This window comes from Asterias rubens, chromosome 10 (assembly GCF_902459465.1).
Source record: "Asterias rubens chromosome 10, eAstRub1.3, whole genome shotgun sequence".
Classification (NCBI taxonomy): domain Eukaryota; kingdom Metazoa; phylum Echinodermata; class Asteroidea; order Forcipulatida; family Asteriidae; genus Asterias; species Asterias rubens.
The window spans coordinates 12,385,544-12,412,185 of NC_047071.1; the positions used below are offsets into that span (position 1 = coordinate 12,385,544).

The 26,642-nt window shown below is 39.0% G+C and overlaps 2 protein-coding genes across 2 annotated transcripts; one reads left to right on the plus strand and one right to left on the minus strand.

The window, feature by feature from the left end:
- Nucleotides 1-4,120: 4,120 nt before the first annotated feature.
- On the minus strand, nucleotides 4,121-16,752 carry LOC117295887 (dynein assembly factor 4, axonemal-like). Its single transcript, XM_033778674.1, has 11 exons — nucleotides 16,550-16,752; nucleotides 14,298-14,448; nucleotides 13,448-13,581; nucleotides 12,722-12,884; nucleotides 10,975-11,034; nucleotides 9,671-9,807; nucleotides 8,977-9,077; nucleotides 7,470-7,550; nucleotides 6,973-7,045; nucleotides 6,602-6,707; nucleotides 4,121-4,672 (listed from the first exon to the last, which is right to left on the minus strand). The coding sequence occupies exons 1-11, from the start codon at nucleotides 16,670-16,672 to the stop codon at nucleotides 4,569-4,571; spliced, it is 1,233 nt and encodes a 410-aa protein (XP_033634565.1). The 5' UTR covers nucleotides 16,673-16,752; the 3' UTR covers nucleotides 4,121-4,568.
- Nucleotides 16,753-16,893: 141 nt separating this feature from the next.
- Nucleotides 16,894-25,815, plus strand: LOC117296057 (stomatin-like protein 2, mitochondrial). The gene is made up of 9 exons (XM_033778922.1): nucleotides 16,894-17,121; nucleotides 18,159-18,308; nucleotides 19,630-19,729; nucleotides 20,343-20,401; nucleotides 21,158-21,290; nucleotides 22,093-22,245; nucleotides 22,858-23,036; nucleotides 23,319-23,447; nucleotides 24,224-25,815. Exons 1-9 carry the CDS (start codon nucleotides 17,086-17,088, stop codon nucleotides 24,425-24,427), a joined length of 1,143 nt encoding a protein of 380 aa, XP_033634813.1. The 5' UTR covers nucleotides 16,894-17,085; the 3' UTR covers nucleotides 24,428-25,815.
- Nucleotides 25,816-26,642: the final 827 nt, after the last annotated feature.

Below are 26,642 nucleotides of genomic sequence, written 5' to 3' on the forward strand. Positions count from 1 at the left end.
GGGCCCTATTTTGCAAGTAGGAGAACATTCTGCTGAGCAAATTTGTCTGCTAAGCAAAAATGAGCAGGCAACCTGACTCAAACAATTTACTACACATTGTTTTGGCTGGTAACCTGTTTCCTGATTAAGAAAGATTTTTTTTCGGTCAGCTTTATGAAATAGTGCTAAGCCAGTTTGCACTATGGTCCTTATTCTGCACAGATTTCTTTCAATTTCAAATTCAAGAGACAAGCTTGTGAAGAAGAATGATGCAACAGCACAACAAACAAGTTTAAATATAAAGCGGTTGTTCACAAATGCTGAATTCCCTGTAACTTTTGGAATAAGCCAACTAAAGATTATATTCAATATTCATATTTATTTTTAAGAAATTTTTTGTTTGGATGTTTGCAAAGTGGAAGGGATGGGCTTATTAATAACACCTTTTTACAACATGTAAAAATGCCAAATTAATGTAAAAAAATAACATATATAAAAGAGTAACATTCCAGAATAAGGGTCGATTAAAATGGGAATTATATGTATATGATTGTACATAGATAATTTATGTAAATGTAATGTAGATTAAAACATCAAGCCCAGTGTAAGCTTTTGGTAAATCTCTCTTCAGCTGTCAAAACATGATATCAAGAACAAGCAAATAATTGGGCGATTCGTCAAAAAGGAACTTTTCAACAAAGATCTCTCATGTTCAATGGGTGGGATTTGAACCCATGATCTCTCATATTCAAAACAGGTGTTGGGAGGGATTTGAACCCATGATCTCTCATATTCAAAACAGGTGTTGGGTGGGATTTGAACCCATGATCTCTCATATTCAAAACAGGTGTTGGGTGGGATTTGAACCCATGATCTCTCATATTCAAAACAGGTGTTGGGTGGGATTTGAACCCACGTTCCTCATTTTAAAGCTTTTTTTGGTTGCTCCAACAGCTCTATGAAATCAGGGCCCAATTTCATAGCGCTGCTTAGCGGTCGATTTTGTGCTTACTGTGCGATTTCCATTTCATAGTGCTGCTAACCGTAAGCACACGAAAAGGCATGCTAACCTTACTGTGCTTACTGCACGAAAATAAATGACGTCACAATGCAGATCCATGGTAACTGGCGTGCAATATGTCCGCCCAATTTTCTGCTAACCTGTGAGCAAATTTTTCTGCTACAGTAAGCACGGAAATTTGCTTACCATTAAAATGTGCCCCAGGTCAGGTGACCTGGGTCAATAAGAAGACGGCAATGCTATTTAATAGTCAAAAGCACTCATCCCACCAAATACGAGAAATTACCAAAAGTTTACAATGTCTTGTAGAGCTATGACAATCTTGCCATAACGTAGACATGTTGATTGAAGTACTGTAATTGAAGTACTGATTAGATGCCTTGGTTCAGTGATAACAAAATATGAAATTGTATGAACCTGAAATATGTACAAACGTACTCGGTATTCTGGTCACTCCGTGTCAAACTGACACACCTCCAAGGGTAAACCTTAAAGACTTTCTTAAAATTTGCTACAATCATTAATGCTCAGTTGATTTTTCTTTTAAGTTTAAAAGCTTTAACTTAAAGGTTAGGTCATAGATTGGTACATACGCCAACCAATTAATTACCCTAACAACTTACTGCAGCTGTTGAAAGTATAATCCTTTGAGAAAGAATTTCTTTTGAAGTAACATGGTTTGCAAAATATTTCAATAACAAAATTTGAATCTGAGAAAAGATTCATGCATGGATCCTTTCTCAGCTTTCTGAGGGTTGGTGTCCGTTCGTGAATGTTGTGGCCAGAGTTGCGGTTGGTACCCGCTGTCGCCTCTGAGCGTACATGTACATGAATTTGACATCCTTGTAAAAGTACCCTTACATCTGTTTTGCTGTTTTCTCAATCAGTAGACACTGTATTCAGCTGAAACTTTCACATGCAACTTTTAATGTATCTTCATTTATAGTTTTTTCCTATAAATCAGCATTACGTTGACAAAAAAACAAACTATGACCCTACTTTTAAGAAACAAATCTTTGACATTTGAAACTTTGAGAAAAAGCAGTGAAAAAATGCCAGGTCAAAAATTCAACAACCTGTAAATTTGAATGTTGCAGTTTTCTCATTACGTTTAGCAAATTAGTTTACAGAAAATCTGTGAGATTTACCCTTGCAGGGGTAATGATTTGACATGGAATGACCCATTCGTGTCAGTAGCTAATTATGCTGTTGTAGTGCTTTATTTAAATAGGCTGATATACTTTTGCTTGCACTTTTCGCAGCTGATAGAGTTTGTGTTGGGGTGAGACTAGTTAAAAGCATTTAATTCTGGGATCGCAGCAACAACGAACAATATGCAGCGTAACATTTGTTTTTAAAACATTTTACGGCAAATGTTTTCCAGTCCCAGCTCACCAGTTTATTATTTGAATGCTTACTGATTATGGCACATGACATGCTCCTTGAAAAGAAGTTGCTCTTATTCCATGTGTTTAAACAAAAAAGTAAAGAATTCTTTTTTTGGAGATTGTAATGGGGGTAACCAGCTAACCAGGGCCCAATATGATGGCCTTGCTACTTACCTTAAAGACACTGAACACCTTTGGTAATTGGCAAAGATGGTGCACGAGATCGATCACCCCTGGGAACAAGGTTTGGTAGTGTAAGCATGGTTAGCGAAGAAGTGCGATCGCAAATGCAGAATTCCATGTCAAACACCGCCATGAAATTGGGCCTACATGTACCTTGCTACTGTTGTACAATGCCTAATGAACTGCAAGTACTGTAGCTCATGAGAAATGTAGGCTATCTCTCTCAATTTATTTTTATGAAGGGAGTACATTGAGAAAGTAAAACTTACATCAATGGAAACCTGGGCTATAAAACAATTTAATTATCTTACCAATGATAAAATATCTACACTCTTGGAAGACATCCAAGCCTTTAAAACTATAAGTAAAATGTGTGATATATTTTTAAGAATAACAGTTTTAGTGAACAATTTTAAAACAAATGGAGTGTATTTTTTGGGTCAAGGAGAAGGAACAAATCACGGAAAAAAGGATTGTATTTTTGTAAAATCTATGAAATTATGAATTTTGTTTGTTCTGGTGCGTTACCTTTATACATGTACAGATGTACATGTAGTGTTCACTTTTCCCAAAAAACTTTTTGCTTAAAAGGAAGACAAGGCTTCAAGAATTGGGTAATCATTAAGAGACCATTCATTTCTGTATAATCATCACCATACTCCCAAACTGTATTGTTGATTTTTTGAAACAATTTTTTTTGTAATAAGCGTCTGAAAAAATAATACATGACAGAAATGTTGTTTTGGAAGCAAAAATACTGTATGTTGTTAACACAGCAAACATTGGCATTGGAAAATGTCAATTCAGGTCATGACCTTTGCTTTGATCTTTTGGTTGAGTGGAAGTAGGTCAGGTGTTTCAGTGGTTTGCAGTCTGCTATGGTCTCTAAATGGTTTAAATTTCAAATTTAAAAATGTTAACGATTGCACATCAGCACAGTTCACATTAAATTTATTAATTAAATGTTAATAACAAAATAGTTTTAAAATGCTTGTGCCGTTTTATAAGCTTGGCTGTACACTTTGTTATGCACTAGATTTGCTTGAAATAAATTGTCGCAACCGTATTGAACTGATACAGCGTTTTTTATTGTCTGATTATTTCATGAAGTTTTGTTTATTTATTTTAGTTTTGAAGGCACTGGACACCTTTGGTAATTGTCGAAGACCAGTCTTCTCACTTATCTCTTCTCACTTACCTCACGGTATCTCAACATATGCACAAAATAACAAACCTGTGAAAATTTGAACTCAATAGGTCGTCGAAGTTGCGAGATAATAATGGAAAAAAAATCACGAAGTTGTGTGCTTTCAGATGCTTGATCTCGGGACCTCAAAATCTAATTCTGAGGTCTCAAAATCAAATTCGTGGAAAATGACTTCTTTCTCGAAAACTATGTTACTTCAGAGGGAGCCGTTTCTCACAATGTTTTATACTATCAACAGCTCTCCATTGCTTGTTACCAAATAAGCTTTTATGCTAACAATTGTTTTGAGTAAATACCAATAGTGTCCACTGCCTTTAATAGATATGGGTAAAACCAAAATGAATATTTAAATTTATTTAATGATTCTGTAGAGCGCTGGCACCTTATTCTGGAGGTTGCAGGTTCAAAGCCTGCTCCCACAATTGGTCATTAATTCAACTCAAACTCGCATTACAGATTGCACAGGAACTACATTATTATGGTCCACATGAAACATGCAGGCTTGAAGTTTAGGAGCCCTTTTGTGTCCCAGGCAAGCTATTAGCCACAAAATGGTTTTCCATCCAATTACTGGCCAACTCAAACTGAGTTCAACTCAAACTCGAATCCCACCCGAGTAACATGCCTGTGATATTTTTCACACAGGACTCGGGAAAGTACTGAGTATACAGTGCTAACACACATCGGTGTATGGGTAAAAACCAATATTAATATCAACTCAAACTATTTGTAAATGCAAGGCATGACAATAATCAAAGTGAACCACCTCAAGTGCCAGATGTTTGTTGCTTCAGTCCACAGTGCTCTGGATGATGGTTCGAATCCTGTCCGAGTCTGCTTTGAGCTGTTCGTTCTTAGGGTCAAGTTTAAGTCCTGCTTCGTAATCTTGTAAACCTGGTAAAATGAGAAAAAATATCCTAAATTGTTAGCTCAATGGAAAAGATAACTGCTAAGTTAACCACCATTGCCCGTGGCCAGTAATTGGATGGAAAACCATTTTGTGGCTAATAACTTGCCTGGGTTACAATAGCCTTGCACAATTAGGCAGTGGCATTATTCGCTCCGAAAAGACGCCGCTGTAAATCCACCTGTATACCCTGTGCGTGGTGCGTGTGATCACACCGCATGACCCACCCGTTTACACACTGTCACATCGTCTGATTACTGTGCACACAAGTCATCCGCACTCGTACCACTAGCCGCATGCGGAGGCCGTCAGGCCGACAGCCTTGTCGGGTCTGTAACTTCTGGGTTTAATGTGTTTCATGAAAAAATGTCCACTAGTGGAAAAAAATGGGGGGGCTCTCGGAAATGCTAGTATGCAGCCCATGAATATGTATATCTTTCGTCAGACATTATCAGACAACATAGGATGTGAGGCAAATGAATTATTCATTTTGACGTCCAATCACGCACTTCCCTTATCACGACCTTTGGACCCTATCATGCTCGCTGAGCGTCCGTGGTGGTGGTGTGATGTAAACATGTCTCGTCTTTCGCGGGCATTATGGTAATGAGCTGACCGTGGGAACTCTTCGCTTATTATAGTAATGAGGTCAGTGGCTTCAACACAGACCCTACAAGGCTGTCGGCCTGACGACCAATGCATGGGGATAGTGTACGGGGGCATCGTGTCGTGCGATGTTGCGCACAGTGAATACGGGCGGGTTTTTATACAGCGGCGGTCTTTTTTCGGAGTGAATAATTCGACTGCCTTGAGCAAGGCTAGGGACACAAAAGTGCTCCTTAACTTTAAGCCTGCATGTTTCGTTTGAAATGTAATAATGTAGTTCCTGTGCAATGTGTAATGCACATAAAACACCCACAACACTAATCATCAAAGAGAGGTGCCGGCTCGGCTCTGGGCCAAACTTCATAAAGCCAACAAAAAGACTTGACATTGAGTAGGTTGTTCAAAATGGATTTGGCAAGCTGGTGTGCAGTTTGCTTTGCTTACAGTTAGCAGTGTTTATGAAACCAAAATTTTACTAATACCGTTCCATGAACAGAAAACGTTTGCTTTATACAGGTGTCATCAGATTAGGGCCTGGTGTTTCTGGATTGGCCGCATAATGCACTCTCCCGTGATGCCCAGTTAAACAAGATTAACTTTTTTCCCAAATTTTATGAAATAATCTCATAAAATATCGAGGCAAAAATTGGCAAAGGAAGGTTTTTCTTATAAAATAAAGTCTTAAACATGCTTTCTGTTTGACAGCAAAAACACCACAAACTTATATCGCCATGGGTTTGGAAAGTTTGGGGACTTCTAGCATTCATATAATAATAACATGAAGGGCGTCTCAAAGCACTTACACCATTATTACCCCATGTCACTGGGCCTTAATAATTCATTCCTCAAACCATCTCAGCTCCCTGTGGAGTATACAGCCCCTGCAACAAATATGCGCTACTCAGCTAAATCAATCTCGGCTAAAGAACCAACTCTGGCCTCACAGGTACCCATTTATCCCTGGGTGGAGAGAAGCAATTATAGTTAAGTGTCTTGCTCAGGGACACAAGTGTCACGACTGGGACTCGAATCCACACTCTGCTGAACAGAAACACCAGAGCTTGAGTTCGGAGCTCTAAAGCCCCGTTCATACTTCCTGCGAATGCGAATGCGAAGCGAATTTGACGTGAATCTGACGTCACACCCTCCTTTCGCAGCGGTTATTCGCAAGGGAGTAGAGCAGAGTTCAACTGCTGCGAATTGTTCGTTGCGAATTTGTGACGTCAAGATTCGCTTCGCATTCGCAGGAAGTATGAACCAGGCTTTATTTGCTCGGCCACGACACCCATACATGTACATTGTTGTAATACCTTGAATGTACAGTTCCAGTTCACAGAATGCTGTGCCTCGTTTAACATGAGCTCTTAATCTGGACTTGGCGTTTGCATCTACTGGGGGTGTTAGCAGATCCAATGCCTAAAGAAAAACAAAAAGAAAAACCGAATGAATTACTTTCAATACACATGTTGTGATTGATCTCTAGGGGGTACCAAGGTCAAATTATTTTGTGGTGCACTCAATTTGCAATAGATACAGTCACCATGAAAGTGGGGGTAATTTGTAAGTGTCTAACTTCACGTTAAAATGGCTAAACATGCCATTTTAGTTGATACTCTTTAAAAGCAAAATTTTAAATGTGACGACATCAAACTTAAAAACCAAATGGAAATGAAAGGTTTACCTTTGAACAATCTTCAATACACTTTATGAAATTCCTCAATTTCAGATGACAAGTTGCCCTGTTGGAATACACGCTACAAGAACAGTTAAGGAAAACATAGACACCATTTTGTCTTTCGGCACAAAATCCTCTTCATATAAAAAGTGTAAATTGTATCTAGTCTTAAAGGGTAGGGTCATATTTTGGTAATGATCGCTGGATAAAATTCTGAAACATTACTTGTTATAAAAATGGTAATGGTAGTAAGCATTCCACGAATTTATTTCGTCTGAAATGGCTCCATTGATTGGAAATCAAATAATATTTCAATCTGAAAAACGAGGGTTGGTGTCCGTTCACAGATGCTGCAGCCAGATATACGTAACCACCAGTAAAGTAGACACTGAATTCAGCTGAGTTTTTTTCTCTTTTTCCCCCTCGTTTTGAGGCAGGGGAACTTCAAAGCGACTTGATTTCAAAAGATTCTTGTGCGTTGGTCACAGCATTTAAAAGGATACGCATGCATTTTACTGTCTAGTCTTGCGGCCAGGTTGTATGCATTAACGGCCGCTAGGTAGTTCCCTGACTTGAAGAAACCGCTGTGGAGGATAACAAACACAAAGAAATACATCAAGTATTAAATTATAGCCAAGCGGAGTGCTTTGAGCGAGTTTTCGATGATTTATGAGAATTAACCGACATGAAATTCTACATTACTTTAGACATCAGTTGCTTGAAAATAATGTCAGTTATTGGCAAAATTCTGTGCGCATGTCTCTTACTCAGACAACCCAGACTTGGGCTCGGACTTGGACAACAGGGGTCAGGGATTCTAACCGAGACTTAAGACTCTGAATCGGACACAGACATGGATTCAGACTCCGAATTGGACGATAGGGAAATGGAATTGGACTTAAGGCTTTGAAAACAGAGACTTAAACTCTGACAAGAGAGGCCTTGACTCTGAAAACAGAGGCCTTGAGTCTGAAAACAGGGGCCTTGACTCTGAAAACAGGGGCCTTGACTCTGAAAACAGGGGCCTTGACTCTGAAAACAGTGGCCTTGACTCTGAAAACAGGGGCCTTGACTCTGAAAACAGGGGCCTTGACTCTGAAAACAGGGGCCTTGACTCTGAAAACAGGGGCCTTGACTCTGAAAACAGTGGCCTTGACTCTGAAAACAGTGGCCTTGACTCTGAAAACAGTGGCCTTGACTCTGAAAAGTGGCCTTGACTCTGAAAACAGGAGCTTTGACTCTGAAAACAGGGGCCTTGACTCTGAAAACAGTGGCCTTGACTCTGAAAACAGGGGCCTTGACTCTGAAAACAGGGGCCTTGACTCTGAAAACAGTGGCCTTGACTCTGAAAACAGTGGCCTTGACTCTGAAAACAGGGGCCTTGACTCTGAAAACAGGGGCCTCGACTCTGAAAACAGTGGCCTTGACTCTGAAAACAGGAGCTTTGACTCTCAAAACAGTGGCCTTGACTCTCAAAACAGGGGCCTTGACTCTGAAAACAGGGGCCTTGACTCTGAAAACAGGGGCCTTGACTCTTAAAACGCTCTTTCAATTAAAACAAAAACAGGGACTTAACACTCTGACTTGGACAACAGGAAATTGAACTTGGACTTGGAAAAACAGGGACTCAGACCTAGGAACAAGAACTTTGACTCTGACTTGGAAAAAATGGAATTAAACTGTGCAACAGGAACTTAAACTCTTGGACAACATGGACTAAGACCTAGACTTAGACAATAGACCGATCCAGTAGGCTCCACCCACGTTGCACGTGTGAGCATGAACATATGGGGCTCTCCAATGCCTTTCTGCACAACTCTGCCGCGCGCCAAGCATACGCGCACGCATGTCGGACCTTAGTGTCTGACCTTCATTGCGTTGTGATTGGTCAATACGCAATGGGGCGGAGCTTAATGGATCATCAGTCTATAGGGACCAAGACTCTGACACAAAATTTAACTTGGACCACAGGGACTCGACTACAGCACTATAAAGATGGGTTTAACTTACTCTCCTTTGTCTTTGAGCCAGACAGGATTTTTCTCTTCTTCACTTAAGTCTGGGTCATCGATCTCTGGTATCCGTCTTGCCTCTGCTTGCTTTCTTAACCACTGAAAACAACAAATTACATGTACATACATAGTTATAAAGGGAAATGCAATACTTGTGTACAAATAAGTAATGCTTAAAGGCACTGGACACCTTTGGTAATTTTCAAAGACCAGTATTCTCACTTGGTGTATCTCAACGTATGCATAAATTAATAAATGGCAAAATATATTTTACTTTATATTGGCAACTTCTTTCGTGATTAAAAAAACAAAACAATCCAAACTGGGTTAGAATTTGCACTGAAAGAAAATGTGCAGATGTTTTTTCAACTCGATTACAAATCCTTTTTCTCAGTTGTATTTTATCCGACTCTTGGTGTTTCTACTTTCCAAACTTTTGAACCAAGATGGTTTCAAAATGGGGTTTTAACGGTCTTAAAGCATAGATGCTCTTTTCAAATGTACAAAAAATAATAATAACCTGGGTCGACAAACGATTCAATTTGCTTGATCGCATCACTTACATATGGCCATAATTACTATTTATTCATAAATACCTCAGACAGTTTTGCTATTTCTATTGGTGGAGAGCGTGTCACGTGGGGGTGTTTAAACGGTTGATAATGACCAGCCTTATTAAAACAATATCCTACCTCTTCTTCTGCTTCCACTTTGGATTCTCTGAGAGGGGTTGGGAAGACCCTGGGTGTGAAGGTGACTTGAATGCTCGCTGATGACCTGGGTGGTGGTACGTCCTTCCCTGATGTCACCTTGGAGTTGTTTTCTTGTCCTACAAAGTTGTAAGAGAAACCACAGCTAAACGATCAACTGTGATGTGTTAAATTTAAAGGAATGTATACCTTTGGTGTTTGGAACCAATTTAATTCAATTTATTATGAAAGTTGTTAAAAAACATGAACATTGTCTTTTAGTGTGCATTCTTACAATAAAACTACATAGAGATATATTTGGAAAGTAGTTAGGAAAAGTAAAAAGTATACAGAGCTTAAAAAACATATCAGGAACAAATTAATCTGATGATCTGCTGTGGTATGCTGGAATCTCAAAACTTGCTTCCCATTAATCCATATACTATGATAAACAATGGCGGTAGCCACTACGTTTTTATGTGCCACATTTTTACAACAACAGGACAAGATTCACAGATTCCAGATAGAATAACAGATATTGGGCAGTGACTCATGGCTGAGATTCTGTGAATCACAGTGGTTGCGTTCAATTAGCTTCCCTGGGTCGACCCTGGTGTGTGACGTTTTTTCTTTCCAGGACGAACAGGTGCAGATAATTACCCACGTTCGTCCTGGAAAAAGAAAACGTCACACAACGGGGTCGACCCAGGGAAGCTAAACGAACGCACCCAGTGAGAGCCCACTCAATTTGAATCACAGTGAGAGCCCACTCAATTTTATCACAAGACAATTTCGTATCCTTGTGTTAATTATGATAACCTTTGTTTGCTTTCATTTGTAAAGTCAGGGTTTCATTGTGAACTTTATTTTCAAAAGGAAAACAATTACTCAAGTAGCTCCAAAAAGTAAAAAAAAAAAAAATACTCAGGAGTGGCACATCACAGTATTTTTTTGTTTAATACCGATGTGAAAGGGTTAATACAAATACACTGGATATAATTGGTTTGCAGTAAACACCTGAACATCATGTGTGTGTGTCTACTTGTCAGGTGTAGATTTTTTTCTTTAGAGAATAGTCTTACTTCATATTCTACTTTATAATAGATGTTAAATTTGCATCGGGGATAAAGAATATTAATTTTGGTTTTTACCCATACACCGATGTGTGTTAGCACTGTATACTCAGTACTTTCCCCGAGTCCTGTGAAAAAATATCACAGGCATGTTACTCTGGTGGGATTCGAACCCACGACTGCATAATGTTTGTTGGCAGCCAGGTGCAAAAGGTTGTAGTTCAATTTACTCACTTGTATTTAAAATGACAGGAGCTTGTACCACATCTTCTGTATCAAATATATCAGCTGCATCTAAATTGTATAACACCAGGTAGATTTGATGAAGTTAATAAAGGCAACGTGAAGAAAGTAAATAATAATTTTTTAAAAACCCTCCTTCTGTCTGACCTTTTAATATTATCCACTGCGGATTTTGAATAAGGGAATAAATTAGTAGGCGACTAGGGCTCGAACAGCAGTTTAAAAGGACAGGAATGTGGATGTGTATTGCTTGTATTTGACCATGACCCTGCAATGTTATAAAAGGTTCTTTTATTCCCATTCATAAATAACATTCCCTTAAAAACATCTCAAAAACATATGAAAAGTTTCGAAAATAAATTTGACAGTTAACTACCGCAAGCGAATTTCAAACTTGCACAAGCCAAATATGTGACCTACAAACTTAAATTGGGTCATACAATTTGCACGTGTCACACAATCATCTAATGGTTAAACACTCCTCACAATGTTTTTTATCGCATGTTTAAACATGGCCACATATGGTTTCTTGACCAATCAGAATGGAAACTGTCCCAGATATTTGTGAATGACAGATAAAACTCTACCATTCTGCAATATATGATATTATGTGGTAAATTCACGCACAAAGTACAGGGTTTGTTCTCTATGCCATCACACAGAAACTGTGTAGTTTATAATGTTTTCAAATCTTTGCTCAACCGGCTGAATAATGATCCACGACAAGGAGGATGTTACATGTAAGGCCAAATACAAAAAAAAGTTGTTGATCGTCCCCGCCCGACCAATCAAAACCCCCCGACCCCATTTTTTTTTTAATCATAAAAAACAACCTTTTCAATGATACTGCCAGTCAAAAAAATGGTTGAAAAAGCAGGATACTAGGCGAGGCACAAATTTTGTGCAGTAGTGTCAAGGACTGGTGCTGAGGTCATGGTCTGACATTGTGTTCTTTTATTTTTCCCATGGCTGGATATCTCTTTATACTTTTACTGTCCAGATTTTTCAGCTGATATTTTTTTCAAATTGTACATGTTTGAAAAGATGTTTAAAGAAGGTTTTTATTCATGTTGGCAAAGCAAGAAAAATTCTTCAAATATTTACTTGGGCTACACTGTGCTTAGTTGTTTGAAAAAGTTTACAGAAAATGTCATCAAGGAGTTAAATTTGTTTGACGAAACCATTGAAAACATCAAAAACACACAAACCCTTTGTTTTGTAGTGATTGTGTCGATTTCTTTATTCTTGATTTCATATTTGGCATGTCAACAAAGCATTGAAGTTTAGTCATAGAGTTATATATAAGAACTAGAGGGCGCACTCGCCTATATACGCGCCGTATGCGCGCAGGCGGCCATTTTCTAAGTTAAACAAACAGGCATTGCTTAGCGTGTGTTTTTGCGGCCATTTTGTAAGTTGACAAAACAGCATCGCGTCAGCGTTCAATAAACACAAACTCCAACGTATTCTTCATATTCAACGTGCGTGCAGAATGGCGCGCGTGTCTCCTTGCGGTCCCGTCGCATTTGTGCGAGAAGCATCACCAGTGCGCCCTATAGTTCTTACATATAACTCTGTGAGTTAAGTCCATCCTTATGTTAACACCCTTAGAAACAGTCATAGCTGTAGCTGCCAATTCAGATATGGCTTAAGCTTTCCAGATAAGCATTGGTCACAATTATTGTGAATCATCACCAATCACATTTCAAATCTTTTGACTTTGAATAATTTCTTGTACCTGACATAATTCTTGGGCTTGACTTTAGTGTTTCTTCTTCTTCCATCTGCAATTGCTTCTCGGCTGCAAGCTCCTTCGATTTCCATTCTTCAAAATCGCTGGTGGCTTTCTGTCTCTCTGATTCCTTCACTCCTTCAACTCGACTTCTCTCTTCTTCCTCCAACTAAAACATGAACAGAGAGGGGGGGATTCTCAGCCAAAAAAGTAAAGTTTTATTTTTATCTTATGTAATTCACCAGACACACAAGGCCACTTCTAGGTGTCAGGTGTGGGCTACAATTTGTTGTTCTTCCAGGGGCCGCTGCCACCTACTCCAAGATGTAGGCTTGGGTATCATCAATCAGAATCCTGGCTGGTAGAAAGCACTACCTCCCCAACTTTTTTGTAGCAAGTGTCACGACCGGGATTCAAACCCACACTCTGTTGATCGAACACCAGAGCTTGAATCCGGCGCTCTTAACCGTTAGGCCATGACACTCCAAACAAGTGAGAAGACTGATCTGTGACAATTACCCGAAGGTGTCCAGTGTTTTTAAGGAAACTTTGTAAACTGCTTTTTCAGAGACTACTCCCTACTTTTTCTTTTTGATCTTACTACCGAAATAAAACAGCCAGTAGGCTGATGCCAACATGTGTATGTGGAGCCTTGCTCAGAATTATGGCCGGGATTATAGGTCCAAGGATTGAGCTGGCTCGCAATCATACATTATTTTCATCATATCATACCCTCATTTGCTCCTTGAGAGCCAGCCTATCTCTCCCTTGTTTCTCAGCAGCCTTTCGCCTCGTCTCCTCCTGAGCTTTCTTGTGAGCTGCATCGATGGCTGCCTGCCTCTTGCTCTTCATCAACTCCTTGTCATCTGGACAAAGTAAAAAATAATGTAGAGTGTGTGAATAAAAAACATGTTAATTACTTATGTAAGTCTGAAGATCATTCTCCATTTCAGGAAGTGACATTTTGCTCAAAATATATTTTGTTCACAAAGAAAATATTAAGAAAATATTCACAGACACAATAAGTCTTGAAACATCTTGGACGCTCATGACACTGGACTTTTTTGTTTTGATTGACTGATTGTATTCTTGTGCATGAGTTTACTGCATGTGACACAACAGGGTTTCTAAAGTATTTAATGGTTTACAAGGTGCTGTGGCGCAATATGCTCCTATGATCAAACCAGGAACATTGAGGTGAACTCCTTCTCTTTACAATTACATGGATTACACAAACTGCTTTATGACCCGTCTGAGCATGCTGAAGGACACAGCAAAGTGTGATTGCTTTAAAGGACACAAGTGTCACGACTGGGACTTGAACCCACACTCTGTTGAAAAGAAACACCAGAGCTTGAGTCGGGTGCTCTTGTCTGCTCGGTCAGGACAATTTGGTTCACGAAGTTTGAATATGCGCGAGACTTGCACAGTCTACCCCGATTTAAAGAGCTACAGTGTATCGTAGGGTTCAGCAGTTACACCTACATGTATTCGCGAGTCATACTCGTGAGTAGGAGCACATCCTTGGAATTTCTGCTTTACCGTATATCAAAGTCCACATTAATATAAAATATTGCTTTACCAGAATTAATGGAAATGAGACGGTTCCACAACCCGGCTTCCTTCTTCTGTAGGGTGAAGGTAATGACACCATCGCCAACTTGTGCCTCACTCTTGCTGTCATCAACTCCCTCAAATAAAACCACTTCAAATAAATAAGGTGGGAAGTTCACCTGAAGAAAAAAAAGGGGGTCAATATCAACATTGGACAAAATTAGACTCAAAACACAACACTATTGGTGCTATACGCCTCTCTTAATATTTATGCATGACGTCATAATTCTTACCCAAAATGAGGCTATGGGCACACATTCGCCACCACTTGCAGTGGCTGCGCCCTTAGCCTCGTTTTGGGTTAGCATTGTGACGTACCTCATGCATAAATATTAAGAGAGGTGTATTGGCAACAACCAAAAATATCACATTGTTTTTTAATGATGGATTTGTCCCCCTTTTAACATTTTAGTCAGTTTATTTCTAAATTAATTTGTTTAAGTTGTCTGTTTGTTGAGGTGTTTGTTTGTTTGCTCGTTGGGGTGTTTGTTGGTGTGTTTGTGTTTATGTTGTTGTTGGTGTTTGTGTTGTTTGTTTGTCTGTCTTTTGTTTTTTGTTTGTTTGTTTGTTGTACTTAATTGGGGTTTCGTGTGTTGTTCTGTTTGTGTATTCTTACTTCATGTGTTTGTTTTAATGTCCGATGTGTGTTGGTGTACTTGTTGGTGTTCCCTGGTCTGTTTGATGTGGGTTTCAGTGTACTATTTTTGTCTACTTTTAAAAATGTTTTTATCAATATTGTGTAATTTTAAGTGTTATATATTGTTATATTTATATTTATATTTATACATAGTTTTTCATGAGTCCTGTAAGTGGCGGCTATCCGCTGTTGTATATCAATAAATAAATAAAAAAATAAAAAAATAAAATAAAAAACATCCAAATAAGACAATGTTTAAATACACTCATCCCATTGTGGGGATAAAGCCTACTCGGCGGTTTGGTTTCACTTATGCTAATTGGTCGAGAATCCCCAGATTCTGCAATTGCAGGGTTCAAAATCACATACATGTACAGTACTATCTCATGACCTGCACTGCCATTCTTGGATAATTTGGCTAGTCTCTAGTGTGTTTTTGGTAATTTTTGTCTGCCAATCTCTCAATTTTTTTTCCTGAACTGATTCATTACACATTGAAGATCAAATCTGCGTTCTTACAATTATGTGCCATCATGATTTTTGAAAAGGGTAAAAATTAGGTAAATCTGGTAACTCGATAGTTGAATGACAAAAATGGTTTGTGATTAATCGCACACTCTTTTGTAACTCTCAAGTCTAGTGAGTGAAAGTCAGATGGATGGATGGTTACGATTTAATCACATCGAGTTGTAGGCGCACTAATTTCGGTTCATTCCAAACATTTGGTGCTCCTGCACCTCAGCCTCAGGTCTAGAATAGAAATGGAATTTGTTTAAACCTTCCGGAACTTGAAGGTGCATATGAGGTTCGAGGGCTGACTCACAAAATCACTTTGTTCAATTCAATTCAATTCACTTCAAGGAAAACTTTCTGTATGGCGCCACCACTTTTTCACTTTTTTATATATTTTGTTAATGGTTTATTTATCAACTGCACTGGCGGCCAAGCAGGCCGAAAAAAGTACATTTACAAGTAAAAATAGTTCGTTTAAAAGGATAACTTTCCGCATGGCGCCACCGCATTTTCACTCATTTTTACAAAAACTTAAAAGGGATGTCTCATTGAGGTAAATTGGATACAATTATAACTCAGAACTAAAATATATTATTTCATATCGAATGAAAAAGTGGTGGCGTGATATGGAAACTTTTCCAATTAAGTTTTTGTACGGCGCCACCACTTTTTCATTCAATATGAAATAATTAGGCCTAGGCCTAGTATCTAATTTACCTCAAAAAACAATTAGATTGAGATAGGCCCCCCCCTATCCCGTTACTTGTAATATGTTCTGCCTGACCACCAGTAATAAAATAATTACATATTTTATAATATATTTATATATTTTTTAAACGGAAGAGGACCTCATAATCATATTACATTTTTAACACTAAATTTGTCCTATTTCTATTGCTTTAATCATATCACAACTACTGGTGAATACATGATGATCAAATGATTGAACCCCTAGTAGTAGTAGCTAGTAGTACAGTAAATAATTCATGTAATAATGTAATGATTGTACTTTTGTAAGCCTAGTTTATTAATATTTATAGTTATTCATTATTGTTAAAATATAAACTCACTTTCAGATAATCGTCCGTCGAAAAAATATCCGCTTTACTGGCTTTGACACCTTTTAACGGGACTACCACATGAACCAAAGTCTCTGTTTCGTCCCACGAGTAATCTTTAACCGCAATCGGCATTTTAAAATTGGAGAAATTTCTCTATATTTTAGTATTTCATTTCAAAACGATAGAGCTTTTCAACTTTTCGAAAGCTTGTGTTTTCGGCAAGACGACGACCTTTGACGTTTGACCTGTCAGCCTTCTTGCTGCTCTGAAAGCCAACACATGTAGTAGCCAATGGAAAACCTCGTTAGTCAGGAGCGAGAAAAAATTGCCCAATGACATAAGCCGTTACATGAAACAAAGACAATGTGAACTAAGGAGGGCGCTGCTGTTCGTAATAGTTGTGAATCACACGTGATGATGTAACTTGGAAGTAAACTATCTGGATCAATAGAGTTAGGCTTTCATCTCTCTCAGTTTTATTATTGAGACAACGATTTGGGTAATTCATTGATACCCCTGGTGAGACAGTCAAGAAAGGTCGAATAATGTTGTCTGTTATGAGGAATGCACGACTGGCGCAGGTAGTTTATTCCACTTCAATTTTAAGATATTTTGTGTTAAATAATTATTACAAAATTAAATGTATAAAAAACAATTAGGCCAACAACTTGTTCCTGTGCATTTTTAATTATTATTAGTACTCGAGTGAATGGGTATTCACCCGAGTGAAGTACTGTAACTTTTTTACTAATATGAATAATAATTCTTACCACCAACCGTTGATTCCAGTTTCAGCTGACAATAATAATGATTTATTTAATTTTATTACTTATCCTTAAATAATATTATTAGAATAATAATATAACTGAATTTAATTTAATTAATTAAGTAAATGCAGTGTAGGTATTTGCTTTGCCTTCTAAAGGAAAGAATTTGCAACGGGAAAGATTGGCAGTTTGCAAAGGGAAAGACTTTGCCAAGGAATGGAGGAAGGAAATACATCCATGTGCATTTCCTTCCTCCATGGGCCAAGTTAGCAAAGCCAAAACTATCGATACCATCTAGTTTATTGGTCAATTTTGGGTTGTTAAGCAGTTTACAATTGGCCGATTCATGTATCAATAGATGGATTGCAATACGCTTCATTGACTGCCATATTTGATGTATTAACAAGGGAAAATGGCACGCGTGTATGCTCTGCATGTGCACTTTTCCCTTGTTAATACATCAAAGATGGCGGTTGACGACGCGTATTGCAATCCATCTATACTTCAAATCTACAATTTTCTTCATGCTGTGTTTAACTCTAATAATAACTAAATGAATGTTGGCGATAACCCTTTAACTTCATGCCTTTGGTCCCGACCATCAGCGAGATGAGGGGTTATGATTATCACATCAGTATAAACTATATTTAATGTTAATCCCCACCCACCCTGCCACTACCAGAGTCGACAGGTACATTTTTCAGAGTGGACAAGTTCTTTCGGCTACATTGTCCATACCAGGATATGTATGATAAATTTGTTGATTTATCACACCTTTTCTTCACTTTAGATTGCTGTCAATTTTAATAATGAACTTATGACAATAATGCTTGTTTTTTGTGTTTTCCTAGGGTCTTCTCCGCCGTCAGTGCATGTTAACATCAGAGGTACAAGTAAGGTCAGCGTCAGGTGGACAGGTCAATACGGTCATTCTCTTTGTGCCACAGCAGGAAGCATGGGTGATCGAGAGAATGGGCAGATTTCACAATGTGCTGAGTCCGGTAAGTGCTGAACAGTGTTGTAGCAAGATCTTAGTGGTGGGCTCTCAATCCAATTTAGTCCACCAAGGGTGAACGGTTCAACAAAAATATCCATTTTTAGATATGGGGCTATCTATTGCTAAGTGCAATCTGGGGGAAATCTGTGCTGCCGCATAGGGGTGTATTTTGCTCAGAGTGCTGGGCGAATTGTTTTAGTCCTTGGCAGGCCCGCCCAGCACTGCCCACCGTGGCTACAACACTGGTGCTGACTAAAGCCCGGCTCATACTTCCTGCGAATGCGAATGCGACGCGAATTTGACGTAAATAGGACGTCACAACCCTCCTTTCGCAGCGATTCGCAAGTGAGTTGAGCAAAGTTGAACTGCTGCGAATTATTCATTGCGAATTTGTGACGTCAACATTCGTATCGCATTCGCATTCGCAGGAAGTATGAACCGGGCTTAACAGGAAAGGTTTTATTTGTGATCTTTGGATAAACCAAAACCAATGAGGAGATCTTGTGTGGGTTCCGTCCCGAATCGGTCAACACCCAACGATTCAGGCCCGATATTTCATAGACAATGATGGAGGCAATTCGTCATTATTGCAAGGTCTAGATTTCAATAGTGTCTCGTACAATGGACCCTTCCCATGAAATATGCTAATTACATTCACGTATGCGTACAGACCCTGTTGGTTGGCAAACGCCATAGAGTTGTGCACTAAGCAGACGCACAATCGCTTCTGCGTCCTGCACCCATTAGCCGTGTACAAAACAGCGCGATGTTCCCTCAATTTGCCAACCAAAACGTTAGTGCGCACGCGCTATGTGCAATTTACACATTTCATGGGAAGGGTCTATTACTGGCTTAGTCACATGTTACAGCTATACTACATGTATAGAGACAGTTGCCAGGCCTGGAAATACACCCAGACCACAAAGGTCATGGCCCCTGTTTGCCCCTGGTCTTGGCCTTGTTGCCCTACAAAGTTTCCCATTGACTGTGAGCTTTTCCAATGGAAGTGCCCTTTGCAAAATGAAAATGGCCTTGCCCTTTCAACGTGTTCGAAGATGAAAATCCAGGCCTGATTTGCTATGTAAAATGGTTCAGGGCCAATTTTTGTACAGCAACCTCCAAATTGGCAAACCCTTTGTACCATTGTGCCATACATTTTCATTCAAACTTGTGTATGGGTGTTTGTCGTCTCTAACATTCTGAAGCATACATGTAAGCCTACATTCTAATGGCTGCCCTCTATACTCACTGGCCAATTTCTTATTCCAAAGATCTTTGTGATTGACAAGCTCAGTAATTTCTCTAATTTTTTTTTCTTTCTCCAGGGTCTTAATTTCCTGATTCCAGTACTCGACAAGATCAAATATGTTCAGAGTCTGAAGGAAATCGCTATTGATATACCAGAACAGAGTGCTATCACAAATGGTGAGGGAACAAATTGAGTAAATAAACTTGTAAACATTCAGGCCTGGAATTCCATGGAGGCCATGGCCTTTGTTGCCCCTGGTCTTCCCTTGGTGCCCTTTCAACGCTTTCCCATTATAGACGTTAACATTTTACAATGGAAGTGCCCTTTGCAAATATAAAATGGCCTTGTTAACTCAAAGATGAAATTCCAGGCGTGTGCATCTTTCAACTTGTAACTAAAAAAAATCAGCTGTTTGTTTCTGCATCTTTAAAGGCACTGGACACTATTGGTAATTTCTCAAAATAATTGGAGAGCCGTTGATAGTATAAAAACATTGTGAGAAACAGCTCCCTCTGAAGTGACGTAGTTTTTGAGAAAGAAGGTATTTCTCACTAAGATATTTGAATTAAAATCAAGACCTCAGCTGAGGTTTTGAATTCAAGGCATCTGAAAGCACACAACTTGTGCAATTTCGACGACCAGTTGAGTCCAAATTTTCACAGGTTTGTAATTTTATGCAAATGTTGAGAGGACTGGTCTTTGACATATACCAAAGGTGTCCAGTGTCTTCAATTGAGATGAAGTAACGTTAAGTTAAATAAAACCAATTTGTAATTTTTTTTCTTTCAGACAATGTAACTCTTCGCATAGATGGTGTGCTGTATCTAAGAGTGACTGATCCTTACAAGGTGAACATACTGAAACTGCAATTTATTCAATTTGTTGGGTCTGATCAAGGAGGACAAAAACAATGATTATACTCGGTTGGGATTGGAACCCACTACCCTTGTATTTCTAGAGCAGATGTCTTACCACTAGACCACTGAGCTAGCCCAGTGGCTAGAAGCAGTTCAAATCATATGTATAATAGCAGCAGGTACCGCAACGATTTAAAAGATGTTAGTTTCGCATCGGGATTAAGAACTGCACCTTGGTTTTACCCTTACACTAAAAGCACTGTATACTCGGTACTTTCCGACCTCTTGCATTGCTACATGTACATCAGGTACATCTTACCACTTTACCTCCGTACTGAGCATAGTGCTTAAAACACATCGGTGTCTGGGTAAAATTTTGTTTATTCTTCATACCCAATGCAAAAGTATACCGATCAAATTTTAATTGCTCTAAAACTATAACACTATCAGTATAACCATTGTAAAACTATTTCTTCAATTATAAACATTGTATAACTATTTCTTCATTATAATACTGTAAAACTATTTCTTCAATATAACCATTGTAAAACTATTTATTCAGGCAAGTTATGGCATACAGTGCTTAATACTGATACAAAAATCGGTGTAAGGGTAAAAACAAATGCTATTCTTTATCCCCTATGCACAAGTTTCATCTATCAAATTTTCTGTGAAACTGTTACAACTATTAAGAGTGAATACCAAACGGATACCTTCCCTTTAATCATTGTAAAACTATTTCTTTAGGCGAGTTATGGTGTAGAGGACCCAGAGTATGCAGTGACTCAGTTAGCACAAACCACCATGAGATCTGAGATCGGTAAAATCACCTTGGATCAAGTCTTCAAGGAGAGAGAGTCGCTTAATATCTCTATAGTAGGTGGGTATAAGACACTTTTTAGGCCTGTATGCTTCATTTTTGAAATGGCAAGGGCACCAAGGCATTTTTTCCTTAGTAGAGGGCACTCTAGGAGGTAAATTAATTTCCACTGGAGCATTTCAAGGGCACCAAGGCAACTACTAGGGGGGCCTTCATTGCCTCCCTGAAGTATCAGTCTGGTAACGAAACCAAGGATGCCTCATAAGTGAACTTAATTACTGTAGCTCGCAAGCCTGAGGAAACCTGTAAACAAGGGTGCTTGCTTTGTGAACCAGAAACAACAGGGTTAGCCCCTACTCTCCATGATAATAATTATAATAATAATATTTTTTTATATAAAGCGCTTTATTAGAGCCCGAAGGGCGTCTCAAAGTGCTTTCAACATTATTATCGCTGGTCACTGGGCTTTGAATCATTCCTTAAACCATCTCAGCTCCCTGGGGAGTAAACAGCCAGTGGTGTGAGTTGCCGCACTCCAAGCTAATCATTCACATAAACCATCTCTGCCCTCACAGGTACCCATTTTAACCCTTGATGGAGAGAAGCAATGGTTAAGTGTCTTGCTCAAGAAGACGAGTGTCACGGCCAGGGTTTTGAGTCCAACGCTCTTATTCGCTTGGCCCAACACCCCCATAAGTGTTCTGGGTTTCATTTTCAGGTTAAGAGTAGCACAACCCATTGAGCATTCTAGTCTTGCCTCATGGGTGTTTTTTTTTACCAAAACTGGCTCCTAAGTTGTTGCAACTCTCTCAGTAAACAATTTTGACACTCTACACTTCCTCCTCCTCCTTCCACTCCACAGAGGCCATAAACAATGCTGCCGTGGAGCCATGGGGCATCAAGTGCCTCCGCTATGAAATCAAAGACATTGAGCTTCCAGACAAGGTGCAGGAAGCCATGCAGATGCAGGTTGAAGCTGAGAGGAAAAAGAGAGCCGTCATATTACAGTCTGAAGGTACGTTATCGGACACAGATCAGGGCCTAACAATTTCATAGAGCTGCATTGGCAGAAAATATTGCTTAGCAAGTGTCTGCTAAACAGAAATGAGCAGGTTACCAGCCATAAAGCCTTCATGCCACATGGCAGTTCACCTGGTAACCTTGTTCTGGTAAACACCATTTTGCTGTGCTTAGCTACTTTTTTTTACTTCTCTGCAGCTCTTTACAATTTTGCCCTGTGAGGTTGAGAAGGAAAAGTTTGATGGGATGTATGTCTTTGGTTAACTTTTATTTTTGGTTGATTCAAGAAAAATATAGTTTTTAATGTGTGTGCACAGTATTCCTGAAAATGATTATGATGATTTTGCCATGCTTATTTAAATTGCCTCGCCATGGAATTGGAAACTTCGGGAGTGTAGGTTGAAATAGATATACATGTACCTGGAAATTTAGGACAATGAACAGTTAAGTCTGCTGCCACCTAATGCCCGCAAAAGACTACAGTGGAATTCACTTTGAAAGGAAATTTCCTAAGGTAGGACTTCTAAAATATTGTTTGTGCTGGTTTTTTTTGTAAATTGTATGAGCTATAATTTTAATTCTAATGCATTAATCTACACACTTCTAGGTGTTCGAGAATCAGAAATCAATGTGGCAGAGGGAAAGAAACGAGCCAAGATCTTAGCATCCGAGGCCTTACAACGAGAGCAGATCAACATGGCGTCTGGTGAAGCTAATGCCATCATCGCTAAGGCCCAGGCGCGAGCCGAAGCCCTTGCACTTGTAGCTGAAGCTATTGGGAAAAGGGTGAGAGTTTTTGTTGCCAGTGTTTGTGTTGAATGCGGTTCAGGCATCTTAATCCCAATGAGACTTCTCGAAATGAGTAGTATCCAAAAGGAGAAAGTGTCTAAACCTGCCTTAATCCTAAATTTGGGGAGGTTATGGGTCTAGAATCATGGAATCCAAGCCTGCAACTCATTCTTGAGAATGTTCAAAATTGTCAAACTCCCATAAATGTTTGTTTATGATTCGTGTGCAAACAGCAATTTTGAATTTGTTGTTAAAGAAGTATTTATATTTTGTGCACAGGACGGAGGTAATGCAGCTTCCCTGAATGTAGCCGAGCAGTACGTAGCAGCGTTTGGTCACCTCGCTAAAACGGGGAATACCATACTTTTACCGACTAATACAGGAGACATCAGTAGTATGGTTGGACAGGTAAGACAACGCAAAGCTCAGAAACAAAAATATACATGTTATATAACATTGGCAGCAAATTGCGCCACAGCACCTTGTAAACCATTACATGGTGCTCTGAATAGGAGTAGATCTCATAGTTCAATTGTAGTCCCACATCTTTCAGAGAAATACTGAATGTTGAAGCGCCTTGAGCGTAACTAAGTGACGGATATGCGCACTATACAAAAAGCCACTATTGTTATTACTATGGTATTATAACATGTCTTGGGCATGGGTCTTACGCAAGGGAAGCCAGTTTGAAAAGCCTAGATGCAATAAGTGGAGAGACTGACCATTGTGTTGTTTGTACAAGCCATTTACTTAAAACTCCAACAGGCCACACGAATTATGGCACAAATCGCATAGTTGTGCATTACAAAAATTAATTATTTGTTCATAAAGATGGCTGATTACACTTGTTGAGTGATTTTTTTGTGGGAACTATCTATAGGTCTGACTCGTGAAGGACTGCTGCCCAAAAGCTGAAGCAGAATTTCTCAACAAATAATGATAATAATTGAAATAGGTATCTAAATAGCGCCTTTACAAAGAGATCAAAGCGCTTAACTGAATAAGACAAGAACAAATACAAAGGCAGGAGTTAATACGAGAACAAAATGATGTTGATTGGGATAGAGTTCCATAGTTAAGGACCAGCTATAAGAAAGTCTACATCTGAGATATATTGAACCTGTAGAAGAAGGAATAAAGACAAAAACACACAAATAATACTTTCTTGCATATCTCTCCACCAGGCAATGGCAATTTACGGCAATCTCAGTAACAAGCAAACGGCGGACGCACAAAAGGCCATAACGGACGGAATAGCAGAGGAGACGGAGAGAGAAGAACTCAAACTAATCAAATCAGCGGAGAAAGACCTGATGAGGAATATAAAGCAACAAGAAACAGAGCTCAGGAACAAATTCACAACATCGCCGGATCAGGATAAAAACTGATGCATCTTAGCTTGAAACTCGCCCCCCCATCCACAATAAACTTTTTGATACCGAGTTAATGGCCGTTGGCTATGAGTAAGCAAGGGCGACTAGTTCAATTTACTACTCGACTAGTCTTGCCTCAAATTGTCGCCACTTTGACACCAGTTGCGACTAATTTTAAATTCCCGAGATGCATTGCGGCATAATGTTTGCCGCATGCGCAGCATAGTAAAATAGGATTGAAGTATTGTGTCACTAATGTCTGGTTGTGTTTCGTAAGTAAAATATGTTGTCATGAATAGTCGTGAGCGACACAATTGGTTCACCAAACAGGTAGTTGCGACTATTTTTGTAGTAGTCGTGGGGGCACGATTAGCTATGAGTGTCAGTATACTTGTACATGTATTTGATATCATGGCCAATCTTTGTCATTATCACAAGGAGAAATGCATCCTTTTCTTGAAGAGATGAACATAGCTGACATTTCCCTTATCTGTGTTTGACATCTTGATTATGATTATTGGTGCCTTTATAGATACTGTCTGTATTGTGTAGTGGCTGGGCATGTCCATGTAATAGTATAACAAAAAAGAGTAGGAAGACCATGAACTGTGTCACTTAATTATACAAAACTACCAACATTATGGTCATATCCTTTTCTCTGAAAAGAAATTGTGTAATTTTTTATCGGAAAGCCCTCTTGTTATTAAGATGGTTATGATCATCCCGCGGTCTACCAGACCCAAGCGGTGGTGTTGTCAGCAGCAGAGTGTGGGTTCGATACCTGGTCGCTACACTTGTGCCCTTGAGCAAGGCAATTGACCATACAGCGAGGATCCTCGTGGATGATACCCATGCCTACATTCTTAACGGACAATGAAGAGGGTAACACTGTTGCAACCCCAGGAGTAGGTGGCAACGTGCCCCTGGTGGCAGTTGATTTGGGTTGAAGTGGCCGTCCGTGGCTTTGTTTTGTTAGGTGATCTCTCATTAAAAAAACAAGGACAGTTTAAAATTTTAAAAGTTATGTGGAAAAAGTTTCTGAAATTTTGGCGATCATTGGCAGGCACAGAGCCTTGTTCATCTCACTAAAATATGTGGATGGATTTAACCTTCATGATGAAGTTTTCTCAACAAATTAGACACTTTAGTAAACTGAAACATACACGGGTGACTTTGGTTACACTTTCCTTGAAAATGTTTGCCTGTAAATCAGCATTACGTTGACAGAAAACAGACGTTGAACCCTACATTTCAGTTGAGATGGCATGATGTTATTTTAATGCACTGATTTCTTGTTTGCTACAGTGTCTAGGGTAATGTATACAACTTATACGTTTGATACAATTCGTAATAACTTTGTTAATCAGCCATATACCATGAACAATAAATAAATTTGTTTTAAAATTATGATCCAGTGCAATGTTTATTCATTTATTTATTTGGAAATAATTATAGTCTATAGGTCAGATTGGGTTATAGAGCTAATGTGTAAATTGACAGAAATAAGCAAAATGCAGTGTGTCAAGCAACACATGGGCATACAGCATGTACAGACGTTTTAGTCGGAAAAGGTGGGACAAAATTGTGTGATTGAACGGTGAAAAGGTGATTTCCACTGGAAGTGCCGTCATCATGTTGAAGGGTTTGTATACGTTTGGTCATCGCATAGAGCAATGGAACCCACCGTTTGTTTCAATCCTGTAAGATATTTACCATAAAACTAAACGTGTGTAAATTTCAATTCCAAAGGTGGTAGCGGTTTTTTAATTTTATTATCGAACATCCCAGAGCGGCTTTGTCCTTAAGGAAGAATAATCTGCATTTGGAAAATACAATTTGAGAAACGTTACTGCACGAAGTTGTGTGCTTTCATGCTTGATTTATAGGTCTCGACATCAGTTCAAATATTTTACTGAGAAATTACTTCTTTCTCAAAATCTACGTTACTTCAGAGGGAGCCGTTTCTCACAATGTTTTATACTATCAACAGCTCTCCATTGTTTGTTACCACTAATAAGCTAACAACTATTTTGAGTATATTTACCAAAAGTGGGGTCGATTTCACAAAGAGTTAGGACTAGTCCTAACTTAGGACTAGTCCTAGGAGATATACAAATTACATGGATAGTCCTAAGTTAGGACGAGTAACTGGTCCTAACTCGAGATAAGACTAGTCCTAACTCTTTTTGAAATCAACTGCGCCTTTAAGGGTGGAGGTGTGTGCTCAATC